This window comes from Colobus angolensis, unplaced genomic scaffold, assembly GCF_000951035.1.
Source record: "Colobus angolensis palliatus isolate OR3802 unplaced genomic scaffold, Cang.pa_1.0 Scaffold290, whole genome shotgun sequence".
Taxonomy (NCBI): Eukaryota; Metazoa; Chordata; class Mammalia; order Primates; family Cercopithecidae; genus Colobus; species Colobus angolensis.
This window is the reverse complement of record NW_012116155.1, coordinates 2,415,064-2,432,863: the sequence shown is the minus strand read 5'-3', so window position 1 is coordinate 2,432,863 and position 17,800 is coordinate 2,415,064. Positions and strand designations below refer to the sequence as shown.

The window sequence follows — 17,800 nt, the reverse complement described above, 5'->3', positions numbered from 1 at the left end:
GTGATCTAATTTTAATGAACTGTTAAAATATTCATGTCCAGATTTTCCTTGTCCATAACCTTCTTCCTATTTGATTTGACACCCAATATCCTTTCAAAGGTGAAGTTACTGTAACTGAAAAATAGATTAATATTCCCAGACTCATTAATGGCAATATCTGTAGTTAATTTGGGTGTTGTGACAGTGGTGGACCCACGAAATATCCCAGGTGAGACCAAAAGAGCTATGTAGCTGAGCTTCACTAACGCCCACTACAGACGCCATGGATTCTTTACATGGGCTTATTCCTGCTAACCTAGATTAACCATAGATAATCCCTGTAAATCGACCACATCCAGAGGCCTCAGCTGGTATGTAGGATGTGGCTCCTTGGTGGAAGGAGGGAGTCTAGTTTTGAGGATCATACAGTTTCGCGGTAGGACCTCATTATCTTCATAGGTTATTCTCAGTGTTCTCCACATTCATGAAACAAGAAAAGGTGATATTCACCCAAACCATCTTAAAAACAATCCCCCTCATTTGCTCTAGAACTTTGCTTGCAGTCAGGCCAGGTCCTTCAGTCTATGGATTTTTGGGAATGTTCCTTTCCTTTCATTACAAAATGCTTCCTTAAATTGCTTAGCTACACATGGATGAAAAAGCCTTTTGTCAAGAGGTAAGACAGAAAGTAAACTGGTCTTAAAGAAAAGTTTTGTAAAAGAAATATCTGCACTCCCATATTTATTGCAACAGTATTCACAACAGCCAAGACTTGGAAGCAACCCAAGTGTCCATCAACAAACAAATGGATTTTTAAAAAATGGAACATATACACAATGGAGTACTATTCAGCCATAAAAGAATGAGACCCTGTCATTTGCAACACTGTGGATGGAAATGGAGGTCATTATGCTAAGGGAAATCAGTCAGGCACAGAAAGACAAACTTTTCATGTTCTCACTTATTTGTGAGAGCTGAAAATTAAAACACTTGAACACATAGAGACAGAGAGTAGAATGATGATTACCAGGGGCTGGGAAATGTAGGGCAAGGGGAGAGGGGATGATTAATTGGCACAAACAATATTTCGAAAGAAGAAATAAGATCTAGTATCTGATAGCACAATAGGGTGACTATAGTCAATACTGACTTACTTGTACATTTTAAAGAGTATAATTGGATTGCTTGTAACACAAAGGATAAATGTTTGAGGTGATGGATACCTCATTTAACCCAGTGTAATCATTACATTTTGTATACTTGTATCAATATATCCCATATACCTCATGAATATATACACTTACTCTGTACTCAGAAAAATTAAACATGTTTAAAACATTGTATGTTTGTGACTGCTGTTAACTATAAACACATTTCGATTAATAATAATCTTGGAATTTTACCCTGATTTAATATTTTCACAAGGAAGGCACTTTTGTAAACAGTTTTTTAAAAAAACAATTTTAGAAAGTTGTAGATAGGTTGCTTAAATACCATGTGATTTCAGTTATGCTATTTAAAATGATGAGTTAATGGGTGCAGCACACCAACATGGCACATGTATACATATGTAACAAACCTGCATGTTGTGCACATGTACACTAGAACATAAAGTATAATAAAAAACAAATAAAATACACTTGGGCTCCACAGAATTAAATGCATGCTATGAATATGCTGTGTCAAACTCTGGGACAATTTTGCAAATCTTCCTAGACATTGAAGAAGAATTAACTTCATATTAACAATCACTGGTATTAGCCAATGTGTTATCCTTTAACATTTATGGTTGTTTCCATTATCTCTTGCAGAGAAACAAACCATTCCCAAACAACTCTGGCTCATGATTCTGTGCACAGGCTGGGCTCTGTGGGGTAGCTCTTCTGGTCTCAGTTGAGATTTTTCATAGGTCTGATTTACCTGGCCTTTGCTGCTGGATTCTCTCCTATTTCTATTTGCCTCATTTGGGGCAATTGTGCTTATTAGCCTCTGGTCCCTGTGGTCTCTTATCCTCCTCAAGACTAGCTCTGATTTACTCACATGGTAAAGGGAGAATCCTAAGAGAAAGAATGGGAGTTGAAGATCTTTTGAGTTCAAGGCTCTGTGCTGGCATAATGTCACTCCTGCAACAGTCTACTGACAAACATGAGGACCAAGACCTGTTCAATAGACTCTGTCTCTTGATGGGAAGAGCTGCAAAATCTCATTGAAAACAGAGTGGATATAGGAAAGAAAAGATTGTGACCAATTTTATATCTACCACAATGCCTCTGAAATATTTAAATATGACTTCTATTGTAAAGCTTGAGGCTAGCTGAATACAGATTTAAACCATGTTTAGTGCTGCCTCTAATTTCTAGAATCTCATGGGTTTCCCAATTGATATGCATGTGGGAATTCCTAAACTGCATCCCAGTCAGTACTTTGATAGCAAAAGCTATTTACTGTTTGTGATATTGGTCCTAAAGTACCATACCAAGCTTTGTGCATTGGAATTTCACAATAACTGAAATATCTTATTAATTTATCAATGTCCCTTCATCATAGTAGATATCAAAATTATAAATAACATGCTAAAAACTTATGATTTGAAGCAAGATATTCTAAAGATACAATACATTGTTTTGAAGATTAATTCTGAAGCAAACTGTAGTTACTCATAAATATATTAGCATACAAAATTCATTACAAGCAGTGCATATATGTACCTGACAAAAATTAAAATCCACTACCCCAACTCAACTCAGAAAATGTTTGCACAATGATTGATAAACCAAATGTTTAAACACATATAGAGTCTATTTACACAACTCCTAGTAAATTAGACAGATGTTTTTCTGTATTTCTATGTTTTTACGTTTCACAACTCAACAGTGCTTCCTCATAAATTCAATATAAGACATCACCTTGCAGGACTTGGGGTTATTTCCTATTTTAGTGTATAGCTATTGGCAAACTTGTTAGAAAGCTTTGTTTTCTGTAATTTAATACTTGCCATTATTCACTATGCAGTTTGTATTAGTAGTTACTTTTCCCCTTCAAGTTTGTGCCCCCTTTCTGTTGACTCTTCATAAATTCGCTTTGTCATCTCTAAAATGATACCTTTGCAAATGAGTAACTTTTCTGTAGAAATAAATATTAGCTACATTGCATAGTATGCACAGTGCAGATTATCACAACTACAATTTTCACATGTGAATGATGCTATAAGGCACACATCTTCAGCCATATAATTATCTATCTATCTATATATCTATATATCTATATTCTATCTAAATAGGTTCATTTGAACCACAGGAAGTTTCCATTTTGTAGGATACAAGTGAATAAAGATTCAGTGTCATAAGATCTAACTTAAAATGTATATGCTTTCATTCATACACACACACACATACACAATTTAATGGTGGGGTATAAGAGAAAGGCCAACAAATTTATAAAGCACACAGGGTATACAGACACCTAAACAGTAAAAATTAGGTTATTGCTTTTTTGAGGTTTCCTGTGTCAAATGTACACAAAGAAAATTGTCTAAGTAGGTAATTTTGCTCTTCACTTGTAGATAAACTTTGCAAGTAGACTACCTAAATGGCATTTAAACTTTTGGTTATTGCTCAAATGGAATTTGTGCTGCACTTGAAACTATAAAATTGATAAAAGTGGACACATTTTAATAGAAGCTAGAAGAACAAGTCAGTCCGGTGTCTCATGATGTTCTTCTACAGTTCGAGTGGAAGTATAATAGGAGAAGGATAAGTAATCAGGTAGATTCAGTAGGGCATTAGAATAGGATATCTTGGATTGACGTATTGTGGTCTGTTACCATAATCACACACCTTTCTCTTATCGTTAATGTTACAATCGTAATATGCAGGCAGGTCCAACTTTTTTAAAACTTTGATATTCTAAAGTTCAAGTCTAGTCAAAGTGGAACTTGGGAAATTGCTACTGTTGAGAAGATATAAAATGGTGGATATCATTGATGGCATGTGGTAATTCTAGAAAAGCAGATAATACAAACTTTATTTAATCTTAGTTCATTTTCTAATTATTTGAGCATATTGTGTTTGTCTTCCAGTCAGTGCTATAAGCACATTAAGAAACCACATCTTAATTTATCTTATAACTCCTCCTCTCAGGTTCATTTGGAACAGTGCTTCACAGATAGTAGAGACTCTAAACATACATTGTATTGATCAGACAGACACAGGGAGGCAGATTTAGTAACCATGGAAAGATAAACACCTTATGTGCAAAGATAACTTAATTATTGGCCCATAATAGTGACCCAATTTAATTCAACCAAATAAACAAGAATAACGAAATTTGGCACAATTATCCCTGCATCTATGTATTAGTTTGGTCTCACTTATGATAGTAATATTTAGTCTCTGCCATATTTATTTACTAACACATTGGTGGGTGACTAATAAAGATATTTGCAAAAGTAATCCAAGAAATACAGAATCAAATATCACAGAGAAAATTGTATTTCTTGTGATTATTAGCCATGCAGTGAAAATTGAAACCTAAGTCATTCCTTGTGTTAAACTGCACTTAATGTCCAACTATCTTTTTTACAAAGGCATTTCCTTTTTCATCAATACAAAAAATGAAAAAATAAATAAATAAATAAATGAGCTTATCCTGAGCCAGGATTTGTTGTGAAAATCATCAAAAGGGAAATATGGATCAGTTCCATTTGCGATGATGAAAAGCAGCAGCATTCCATTTTGTCTTTGGTATCTGATGGGAACACTCCCATGTTTTCAAGAGTCCATGAAAGCATTTTGTTTGAGGAATGGCAGGATTGTTGGAACCAAGACCTTTTAAAATTGAACTCTACCTCATTTTTGTATTGGTGAACTATAATTTCAATATGATATTCTCAATCTTTTGCTATGTGCCAGACACTTACATGGTTATCTCACTTTGTCTTCAAATAATCTTGTCAAGCAGACAACCAGGAGCATATTACAAGATGAAAAAACAATTCTCAGTGAGTTTAATTAGTCTTACCAAGTTATTACAACTGGGTAGTGGAAATGGAACTTAAATCTTGGTTGATGTGATACTAAAATCCATGTTCTCATTACTCATGCTAAGAAAGACAAAGAAATAAAGCCCTAAAGAGACTATTAATGAATAATTTTACATTTCAGATTGTTTTAAACATTATTTGAGAAATATGAATCAATATGATAAATATGAATTAATATCTCTATATAACTTCTGAGTTCTTAATGGTGCATATTAACATGTATATTCTTGTATAGTCTCCAGCAAAAACCAAACATGTCGACGCATATTGAAAGGTTTTAAAAATTATGCTCTAAAAATGACTTATTAATAAAGTTTAGTTCTCATTACCTTAGATAATTTTGTCTTGAATTCAGATTTATCTTTGATAACAAAGTCATTAATGAGACGAGATCGGTCGTAAGTAGCATGTTCTGATTCATCCGTGTAATCCTTATCTTTTCCTAGGGCTATAAAAGAGAAAGAGAAAGTTATATCTATTTCTGTCATTTTTCTTTCCTCTTTTTTCATTAAATGTACTAATCTCTCCTCTTTCATGTTTCCCAAGGTTTAGCCTAGATATATATATCTAGGCTAAATATATATATACACACACATATATATATACACACACATATACATACATACCTACACATACACACACACTAGAAAATATATAAAATTTGTGTGGCATAATTTTCAGATAATCCACACATTCAATAAATAAGCACATAAAAGTAGTCACATGAAAGCTTGCCTGTTATTTACTAATGCTGACACTGACAGTGACTTTCAGAAGAATTAAACGCATCTGTGCTATTGAATGTACTTCAAATTTTTTAAAATAAAATTAGAACCACGAAAAAAATCATATTTGTTTTGAACTTGAAGATAGTGGCATTTGTAAGAACTGTATAAGCATCATTTGCTTAATTAAAAACTGCATTGATTTTGAGAGTTTGTTTTTTTAAAAGCTGGAAACATTTGAAGAGTGTAAAAAGTCTGAGAAACAGTAGAAAATATGTTTTATTTGATTATGAGAGCAGACTATACATATCTTTTCACTTTTCTTTTTATTATACTTTATATTCTAGGGTACATGTGCGCAACGTGCAGGTTTGTTACATATGTAAATATGTGCCATGTTGGTGTGCTGCACCCATTAACTCGTCATTTACATTAGATATATCTTCTAATGCTATCCCTGCCCCCTCCACCGACCCCTCAATAGGCCATGGTGTGTGATGTTCCCTTCCTGTGACCAAGTGTTCTCATTGTTCAGTTCCCACCTATGAGTGAGAACATGCAGTGTCTGGTTTTTTGTCCTTGCAATAGTTTGCTGAGAATGATGGTTTCCAGCTGCATCCATGTCCCTACAAAGGACATGAACTCATCCTTTTTTATGGCTGCGTAGTATTCCATGGTGTATATGTGCCACATTTTCTTAATCCAGTCTGTCACAGATGGACATTTGGGTTGATTCCAAGTCTTTGCTATTGTGAATGGTGCCACAATAAACATACATGTGCATGTGTCTTTATAGCAGCATGACTTATAATCCTTTGTGTATATACCCAGTAATAGGATGGCTGGGTCAAATGGTATTTCTAGTTCTAGATCCTTGAGGAATCGCCACACCATCTTCCACAGTGGTTGAACTAGTTTACAGTCCCAATGACAGTGTAAAACTGTTCCTATTTCTCCACATCCTCTCCAGCACCTGTTGTTTCCTGACTTTTTAATGATGGCCATTCTAACTGGTGTGAGATGGTGTCTCATTGTGGTTTTGATTTGCATTTCTCTGATGGCGAGTGATGAGCATTTTTTCATGTGTCTGTTGGTGAAGTGTCTGTTCATATCCTTTGCCCACTTTTTGATGGGGTTGTTTTTTCTTGTAAATGTGTTGTATTTACAAGAAAATATGTTAATAAACATTACAAGAAATATAAATCAGGGGATTGAAACAACTACCAGGAAAGAACAGAGAACACTGAAAAATGGTTACTAGTGGAATAGCAAAAACAAACAAACAAAAACTATAGTATCAGTTACATGTAAGGATGTATATGAACAATGAATAAGCTGTAATCAATGTAAAATAGTATAAAATAGGAAATCTCTATGGTGGCTGCATGACCAAGAAGTCTTGACACACTTCACCAAATTTATGTTCCATATGATATAAATATATCTTCAAACTCAAAAACAGATTGCTATACATTTAGCCTTTTCAAAGATATCAAAACATCTTAGAGTTATTTTAGATCAGTTGATATCTATTAAACATGAATTTTGACATGGAAAACTCAAGTGCTTTCAAGATTTCAGTCAAGTAACTTACTGTACAGAAGAAAAACAATTTTGTTTATAGTATATCCATTCCTTTATAAATAATGGTTAAAAGCTATTAAAACACAATATGTTACATCATGGGCAGCTAATAGTATCAGGTTCATAGTGGTATAAACTAAAATTGTATAGGTCATATTATGTATTAGGATGCAGTTAATAGCCAGATACATTAAGAAGCTCTAAGCTTTTAGTGGTTACACTTAGACCTATTAACCGTACCTGACACTCATTGATGGTTAACATTTGCTACGTGCATGCAATAAGCCAGAAACTTTACCTGTATTATTTCCTTTCATTCTGATGACAACTTTAAAAGTGGATATTATTTCTTCCTACATCTAATAATAAGCAGAAATGGAACATGCCAAAGTCACTAAACTAGTAAGAGGCACATCTAAAACTGAAACAAATTCTGATCTGACTCCAAAGTCGATGCTTGTGAACATAGTATTACCCCAGATTTAGGTAAGTTACATTTTATTCATTCAACTTTTGTTTATTAAACAACTCTTGATATGCAAGATACTCTTTTACAAGTTGACATCAGAGTAGCAAACACAATTCTGCCTTCATAGAACATTCAAGTAAGAGAAGAAATTTTAAAATAAGTAAAATATTAAGTAGGTCTTGTGGTCAGTGCATTTGAGAAAAATACTGTAGACAGGAAGGAGGAAGGTGTGAAAGGAGTAGGGGGTGTCATTTTACTAAAGAAAACAGTAATATTTGAGCAATGATACAAAGAGTGAGGCAGTTAGACACACAGGTAAACTGGAGGAAGAATGATCAACACAGAAAATTTTAAAATGCAAAATCTGGATTCGCATTGAACTGTTACATAAGCCAGAAAGAAACTGAAATTTTGGAATTATATTATTGGAGCAGCTACCAAAACCCTACCATTGACTGCCAGTTTGTAAGGCATAGAGTTAGTTTAGTGTTTTTATTTCCTTTCCAATCCTTTCTCTTCCCTTTCCTTCCTTTTCCCCGCGCGCGCTCTCGCTCGCTGGCTCGGTTGCTCTCGCGCTCTCTCTCTGTCCCTGTCTCTCTCTCTGTCTCTCCATCTTTTTCCCCATTGGTTATTAGAGAAGGAAGAAATCCTGGTCTGGTCAAACAGCAATCCGCAAATGGCATGTGCTGCTGGGGAGCAGGCACTGGCTTGTGGATCACAAGATGTCATTTCTCATTCTAAATCTGCCACTTCCTCAGCATGCAATTTTCTTTTCCTAAGTCTCTAAGGTTCCTCTAAACTCTAAAATTATTGTATTATGAATTTAATGCTTATAAAAGATAAAATCACAATTTACATTATTTTATTTTCCATGGAACACAAGAAATTAAACCTCTAGAAGTTCATTACTCATTTCCTGCTCCTATTCCACTCACAATTTCGTTTTCTAGGCAGAGAATTTTATTTATTTATTTATTTATTTATTTATTTATTTATTTATTTATTTATTTATTTAGGGATGCAGTCTCACTCTGTCGCCCAGGCTGGAGTGCAGTGGCGCCATCTCGGCTCACTGCAAGCTCTGCCTCCCGGGTTCACGCCATTCTCCTGCCTCGGCCTCCCAAGTAGCTGGGACTACAGGCCCCTGCCACCACGCCCAGCTAATTTTTTGTATTTTTAGTAGAGATGGGGTTTCACAGTGTTAGCCAGGATGGGCTCGATCTCCTGACCTCATGATCCGCCTGCCTCATCCTCCCAAAGTGCTGGGATTACAGGCGTGATCCACCATGCCCAGCCACTTTTTTTCTTTAATTCCTATAACTCATCTATTTCTGGAAAAGAAATACATAGCATCATCTTGCTGGAGGAAAGCTAACTCAATTTTGAACATTTGCCAAATACCACCATATTCATTAAGTTTTTTCAGATTTTTTTTCCCCTGCCCTACTGCGCTGACTGGAGCTAATCATTTTCTCTTCTAAATTCCTTCACATTTGTGTTTTCTTTTCTTTTTTTCTGCCTGCCCTCCTTCCCCTTCTCTCTCTCTCTTTCTCTCTTTCTTTCTTGGTATATTAGCGAAGTCAGCATAATATCTGGGTGACAAAACTATCTGTATACCAAACCTCCATGACATGCAATTTACCCATGTAACAAACCTGCACATATACCTCTTAAACTTAAAAGCTGGAAAGAAATAAAATTTTTCAATAAATGCGTATTAACAGAATAAAAATAAAAAAAGAAATATATAACTGAAGCACAAAAATTCAAGTAAATGAACTAAGAAAAATAATATTAGAGTACACAGATAATTTTAAATCATTGCCCCGATGAATGATATGCAAACATATTGCTATGGCTTGGATATGGTTTGTTTGGTCCAGGTCTCATGTTGAAATTTGATCTCTATATTGAAAGTGAAGACTGGTGGGAAGTGTCTGGGTCGTGGAGGCGCATCCATCAGTATGTTTTAACAGTAAAACAGAGCACAACTGGAAATGCATTCTAAAATTATAATCTAGAAGAAATCTGTGTTAGCAGGAATGTTCCTCTAAGCCTATGAATAACAAAACGTAGAAACTATTGCCATCTTAAGAAACAAGTTTAATTCTAGTTACACAGGCTAAAACCCTAGGAGTAATCTTGACTCCTCATTTTCTCTTGTACCCTAATCTTTCACCAAATTCTGGTGACTTAGCATGAAGCATTACCTCTTTAACACATATCACTCTTTAGCACATACCACTAACATGTAATGTGTTTTCACTTATTTGTCTTTGTTCATTATTTGTTCCCCTCACTAAGGTATTTTTTGTGAGCCTGGCCTTTACATATATACACGTGTGTGTGTACATTTTTCCCACTTTTGTTGTCTTGTTTATCGACTGCTTTCACCTTAACACCTAGAACAGGGTCTGGCACATAGCTGCCATTCAATAAATGTTTATTGAATGACTAACTGGATTTAAATGCCCAAATCCTGTCTAAACTGTCTTTAAATTACAGCTCAAAGCTGATCATTTATCAACATCTGATTATAGTTAATTAAAGCCATCACATCTCTCAAACAGAAGCTCATTTGATTCTCCAAAACAATCTCCCTGTTTCCTCTTTTGTTCCTACCACATGGTAGCCAGGGTGACCCTTTTAAAAACCCAAGATATTTCACATTAAATCTCTGTTCAAACCTTCTAATAATTCTGCAGCTCCAGGTAAAACCACAGTCTATACAATAGCCCACTGGGCATATGCATCATCTAGCTCCTTACTATTGTGTCCGGAATTGGTTCCTTCTGGTGAGTTCTTGGTCTCGCTGACTTTAAGAATGAAGCCACGGACACTCGCGGTGAACGTTACAGTTCTTAAAGATGGTGTGTCCAGAGTTTGTTCCTTCAGGTGTTCATATGTGTCCAGAGTTTCTTCCTTCCAGTGGGTTCGTGGTCTCGCTTGACTTCAGGAGTGAAGCTGCAGACCTTCTCAATGAGTGTTAGGTCTCTTAAAGGAGGCGCGGCTGCAGTTGTTTGTTCCTCCTGGTGGGTTCGTGTTCTCGCTGACTTCGGGAGTGAAGCCACAGACCTTCCCAGTGAGTGTTACAGCTCATAAAGGTAGTGCGGACCCAAAGAGCAAGGAGCAGCAGCGGAATTTATTGTGAAGAGCCAAAGAACAAAGCTCTCACAGTGTGGAAGGGGACCCCAGCGTGTTGCCAGTGCTGGCTCAGGTGGCCAGCTTTTATTACCTTATTTGGCCCCGCCCATATCCTGCTGATTGGTCCATTTTACAGAGTGCTGATTGGTCCATTTTTACAGAGTGCTAATTGGTGTGTTTACAAACCTTTAGCTAGACAGAAATGTTCTCCAAGTCTCCACCCCACCCAGAAGCCCAGCCAGTTTCAACCCTCACTATCATTCTGTATCCAGCTCATACAGCTTTACCCTCATGCCCTCTGATCCAGCTGCACCAGGTTATTTGATGTAAAATATGTTCTCACTGAAGGATTTTTGCACTTGTTTGTCTCTCTGCAAATGCTCAATCTCTGTTTTAGCCACGGTTCTGTTAACTAGTCACCCCATCAGAGAATCACTGTTTGATCATTACTTCTAAAACACAGTCTCCATTGTTGTCTCTCTGTGCACAACGCTTTATTATTTTTTATTACTTTTATCAGCACCTGAAATCAAATGATAAAACACCCATATAAAACATATATGCTATATATGTACATATGCATCAGCATCTGGCATTGAATGTATACATTTATACATATAAATGTTATATCTATCTCCTCCTAACTGTAAGTGCTATTAGTGCAGTGACTGTTTTGTTCATCACTATATCCTGATATTTAGTTCATTGTTAATTGCATTGTAATCTCATAGCAATTGTTAACTAATAAATGAATGGTATGCTTGTATGTGGGAATATTTGGCATCCATTAAATTGCTTTGCAGACTGACAATGTACAGAAATGCTTAAACTATAATCTTAAGTTAAAAAGCTGTTTTAGGCTATTCTCACACATTTCACTTGAAATATAATTTTCCTTCTGAACGTAACTTTGTAAAACAATATAAATATAAGGATAGTGAAAAACTATAATACGAAGGAAATGTAAAATGTGCTATCTATTTTAACTAGGTAGTGGTAGTCCTCTCTCCCTCATAGATTTTTTTTTTTTTCTTGCTAGGAGTTATTTGTATCATAACGGCAGAATTTAAAAAGCTTTTTAGAGTTAGTATTTGTGTCAGTCAACATCTGAGAGCAACAATGGAGAGAGCCATATTGCATTTTGGTTAATGAAGCTAATTATTCTTCCATCAGTGAGATCTTCTGAAACACAAATGAAACCTATTAATGTGTTTTGGTTTTTCTCAAGGGCATAGATCCTTATTTTTATGAAATCCTCCCCATGTGGTGATGAGACATTTATTGCACATATGCCCAGAACATGAATTAAATTTCAAATTAAAAAAAGTTTAAGCAATAGCACTAAATTACAATACCAAACATTATATCATATTTCCTCTTTTTAAGATGACTTTCTCCCACATTGTAACATTTCTGAAACCATGGCAGTAACCTATTTTTCCTAAAAGCTCTTATTAATTTGATGATGGTTCCTATAATTGATAGTGTCTTAAAATCTAAAAAGATCAAAGAGTAAGTAAAACAGATTTTCACACACACTAAAAAACAAAGATAACAGCTTTCTGGAACAGGTGGTAGCAGTTACAGTAAGTCTGATTATGACAAATAGAACTCTTGCTGTTCTCTAGTAGCAGAATAATAGGAAGGCATACATGCATAAAAACTGTAGTCTCAAAGCTCAATAAAATTGCTTCATATGTTGAAGAACAAAGGCTGATATAGTGGCAAGGGAATCAATATTGGTTTCAACAAATCGAAGTTAAAATCTTGGTTTTATCATTTGTTAGCTGGGTGGCAGTGGGTCCGTTAGTTTTTTAACCGTAGACTTTAGGATAATAAAATATTCCCATAAAATAGTTCCAAGGATTAAATGCAAGAATCTATGCACGGTTACTCAAACACATAAATATATTTTTTCATCCTTTTGTTTGCTTTCAATACACAATTTTAGTATTGAGACAACTATTTAAAAAATCAGTAACTTAGGGCTACCAAAAAAGTCGTATCTTTCATTTTAAAGCCTAAGATAAGAAACAACATAATTACCTCAAGTACGCCAGTAGAAAATTTAAAATTTAATCTATAAATCTGTTTTCTAATCATCAATTGTATACTTTATGTTGAAAACTTATGCTGACTCAAGTGGGAATGCATTGTCTTTTAAATTTTGTTTGCATATCAGCATCAGTTCAAAACTTAAAGGAACTGACCAAGATAACATAGCAGACTATTATGATCACAACATAAACCTTACAGCTATCTCTGGGAGTAAAAGTTTAATAGCTAAATTATTCCAGCTCAGTCATTCTTCTTTACTATAATGTCATTTTATTTTGTTACTCTCTTACATTGTATTGTTTCAGCATCTGAAAATAGATGCTATACTTCCTGGAGAATTTTCAGTGTGTGAGTAGATTATTAGTTGGCCTTCACTTACTTGCAACTGTACAAACTTTCCGTACCTTGCTAATAATGACTTGCTCCAGGATTATCAGAATAGGTGATAATATGGGAGCACATGATAATAATGACCTAAGGTTATTTTCATAATTTATGTTTTACATGTCATCTCTGATAAATATTGTCTAATTTGAGTCTCACAACAGCTTTCACTACAATTATGCTCAATCTGTTTATAAGAAGAAATTAATATTGATATCTCCATTTCTCAAATCAGAAAACTCAGGCAAAGATGGTGTGTACTCAAGTAGTAAGTGACAGTGTTGGTACCTGAAACTGGACCTTTTAACCACCAACAAATTTCGTGATTTAAAAAATTATCCTACGGAAGCTTTCTGTGAAGAATAAATCATGAATGGTCCATACATGGCTTGCTCTGTGGTTAGGACACAATAACAACAAGAATCCAGACTTATTAATTATTTGGGATTCCATTGTTGCCTACTTCTCCCTAGCCCTATTGTTCTAAAGTACTACCACTAGCCAGTAGCAATGAGGGTGCTGGCAGAGCTGTGCTCAATGAACAACACGGAGAAGCAAATCCTGCAGATAAACTGCTCTCCATTGTATCAGTGTGCCAGTGTTTTCTACTCACCATCTTTCCCTGTACTCTTCCAATCCTCACCCATCCACCCATGTCATTGAGTGGATAGCTTATACCAAGCAATATGAGCAAGACAGAAACAAATCACAGTTATTATTTAGTGAACAGTCATCCAAAGTGCTATAAAAGAAAGGAAGTAGCATCTAAATGACTATGCATTAGGGAAGACTTCAGTAAGACTGATTGTTAGACAGGTAATTCTACGGCTGGGTGCAGTGGCTCACTCCTGTTAAATAATGATTTTACTAATCATTTAACTAATGATTTAACCATTATCCCAGCACTTTGGGAGGCTGAGCTGGGCGGATTGCCTGAGGTCAGGAGTTCGAGACCAGCCTGCCCAACAAGGTAAAACCCTGTCTCTACTAAAAATACAAAAAATTAGCCGGATGTGGTGGTGGGCACCTGTAATCCCAGCTACTCGGGAGGCTGAGGCAGGAGAATCGCTTGAACCTGAGGCAGAGGTTGCAGTGAGCCGAGATCATGCCACTGTACTACTGCAGCCTGGGCGACAAGAGCAAAATACCATAAAAAAAAAAAAAAAAAAGAAGGTAATTCTACTATTTAACAAGAGTTTTGTTTTAAGCCTTTAAGTACTCTACATAAAGGTCCATCATCACAATTTAAATACAAAAGAGAATAATATTTAGATCAGGTCCTCAGTGAGAAAATTAACAAAGCACTAACTCATAACAAATGAGAAAACTCACAGTGATAAATGACATCACAGAGAGCAAAAAAATGGGTGGATTCTACAGCAGACTCTCCAAAGAGGGGTGTGTGTGTGTGTGTGTGTGTGTGTGTGTGTGAGAGAGAGTGTGTGTGAGAGAGAGAGAGAGAGAGAGAGAGAGAGAGAATGCTCTTTCATCCATTTGTCTGTCCTAATCCTAAAAGTATTCTTTAAGCACCTACTATTGGTCAGGTACTATTCTTGATTCTGGTGCTAAAGGTGGCAGCAAGATGGACAGTTTCTGTCTTCTGGAAACACAAAATTGGGGTGAATAACCTAAATAAATAACTTTAGGTAATAAATATTATGAAGAAAAATCCAAGATTAGAAGACAGAAAGTAAGTCTGATGTGAACCTGGCTTATTTCGGTGTAGAGCCCTAGGATAAGCACATATTTATTGTGAACAAGGAACATAAGATGGTTGAGCTGTCTGCAGCTCGTGAGAAAAAGGAAGCATTAGGAAATGGCCTAGAGAGACCAGACCCAGGTTCTGCAAGGTCTCTGAATACCAGAGTGAGTTTATATTTTAAATGTAATAGGAAACCCTGGAGAGACAGGAGCACAGAAATGATGGGATTTAATCTTCCTTTTATTAAAGCTTTCTGTGACTCCTGCTTGGAAAATCATCTATAAGGAGGCAAGATTTTGAGCAGGGAGATCTGTTAGGAAGTTATCATACCAGTGTACGAAGAGAAGGTAGCAGATGGACCCAGGTGCAGCAGTGAATGTGGTGAGCAGTACTCAGATTCTGAATATATTTTGAAAATTGAGGCAAGAGGACCTTATGTGTTCGATAAACAATTGACAAGATTTACAGTGACTGTGAGACTGTCATAACCAAAAAATATGTTCCTTCAGTGTAATTCCTTCATTTCTGTAATCTTAAGTAGGTTAGGAATATTAGAAGAAAGTTATTTCTTTCACCATCTTCATATAAAATGCTACTAAGAAAAAAATAATGGATATTAATGGATATTATCTATTGTTACAGAATGAAAGCAAAATCACCATGTACTGTTTGACCATAACTATTTAAAGAAATAAACCAATGAGTATTCCACTGAGCTAAACTATTATGTTTGTAGAAAGCAAATAAATGTTTCAAAACTCTAATATGAACCCATTCCTGAGGAAGTCATTTTATAACATTAGCAAAATGTTGATTTCATAACAAGATTAGACAGATGTGTGTTTGGGTTGGTTGGACTCAAATTATGCTGGTCTTAATGAGCCCTAAATATTTCATTTCTAAGTTACCTGAGTTTATAGCCATATAGGCATGGGAAGAATCAAGCATCAGGCACTTGTTAACGTGCATTACTGTGTCCTTGTCATTTTCCAGCATACTGAGAAGAAAAAAGGCAATGGTAGTGGGGCTTCCAAGATTAATAAATAAAATTATTGCCATACTGGGATTTCAAATTCACTGCTACAAGGTTCAGCACTTTCTAGAATAATTTTGTGAGTGTGCGGGGGTGTATGGAATGTTGTTCTGGCTTTGTGAGCTGCTTTATGAAAAGTATAATTAAAGGCTATGAGATGTCAAAAAAATATGAAGAAGAAAACAAAAAGAATCAAAACTTTCTGACTCAATTAGTTTTTTAACTAATCATTACCCAAATATATTTTAACATGCAGCTTTATCTTCACCTTGTACTTTCTGCCTGAAACTTATTAACATCTGACAGAACTAGTGTCTTTGGAAATCACTAACCACTTTTTACCTTAAGGCCTTTGTGCCTACTGTGGTGATTAAAAGAGAAGGCTAGGGATCAAGGTTTCCTGGGTTGAAATCTCAGTTCTCCATTGACCAGCTAGGTGACATTTGGCAAATTATTTTCTCTCTTGGCGAATAAGTTTCCTCATCTGTAAAAACGGGCTGTTAATAGTACCTAACTCAAAGGGTTGTTGTGAGAATTAAGTGAGTGAGATAAGACAGGTAAAGTGTATAATAATAGAGTTCAGTAAATTATTGGTTATCCATTATGGAATCATTATGCCATGAAAGTCCCCCCGCCCTTTTTTTTTTTTTTTTTGAGGCAGAATCCCGCTCTGTTGCCCAGGCTGGAGTGCAGGGGTGTGATCATAGCTCACTGTAGACTCCAACTCCTGGGCTCAAGTGATCCTCCCATCTCAGCCTCCTGAGTAGGTGGGACTACAGTCGTGTACCACTATGCTTGGCTAATTATTTTCTTTTTGTAGAAACAGGGTCTCACCACTTTGCTGATGCTAGTCTTAAACTCCTGGGCTTAAGCAATCCTCCTACCTCAGCCTCCCAAGGTGCTGGTATCAAAGGCGGGAGTCACCACACCCAGCCTAAAATCACTTAGTGATCATAGAAATAGCTGTTTAGTGTAAATCTCTCTGGGCCCAGCAGAATTTGGTGTGAAAGATAAGCTTAGTGAGTGACTGAATAAAGCAATGAAAGATATTTGCTGAATCCCCATGATGTGTTAGGAGCTATGATGAAGTTATGCCTTTTTATTTACTTCAAATCCTACTAAGAATGGATCATTGATCCCAATTTACTAGTGAAATCACTAAAGGTCAGAGAGGTTAAGTAATACACTACAGTTACATAGCTGGTGGATATAAGAATAAAGATTTGACCAATGGCTGGCTGGAAAAATAACATTTCTTTCATGATGTATACCCATCCTGTTAGGGAGCCTTAGTAGAAATGTCCTTCTCTGAATCAACAGAGCCATTAATATTTTTTCTTCATGGTTCTCATTTGGAATAATGAGAAATATCAATCCTCAGTAAAACACTGACCACATGCAGTTAAGTCTGCCTCAGCATTAATATTCTCATGGGGCTGCTCAAAGTGGTTAACTGTAAAAAGCCATTAATAAGATGCATTAGTCAGGAAATTCCCACGCAATAATCAGCCCAATACAGGAACCTGGTACTCTGCACGCTAACGGCAAACGTACTGAATGTAACTGCTTTGCATTTAAAAGGGAAAATGTATTACCAAAATGCTTACTCATGCTTTATTTAACTGTACTCTTGGTATATTTGACATTATTTTACTTGATTTCTTTTCAAAGATGATTAAAA

General features: G+C 35.8%; 1 protein-coding gene across 1 annotated transcript in view; it reads right to left on the bottom strand.

Annotated features, from left to right (window-relative positions):
- The window catches only part of LOC105516821 (anoctamin-3-like), a 243,576-nt gene that overhangs the window by 105,303 nt on the left and 120,473 nt on the right, over positions 1-17,800 (bottom strand). Inside the window, exon 4 of the mRNA XM_011949155.1 lies at positions 5,350-5,468. Coding sequence (XP_011804545.1) covers positions 5,350-5,468 — 119 coding nt within the window. The remainder of the gene's footprint in view (positions 1-5,349; positions 5,469-17,800) is intronic.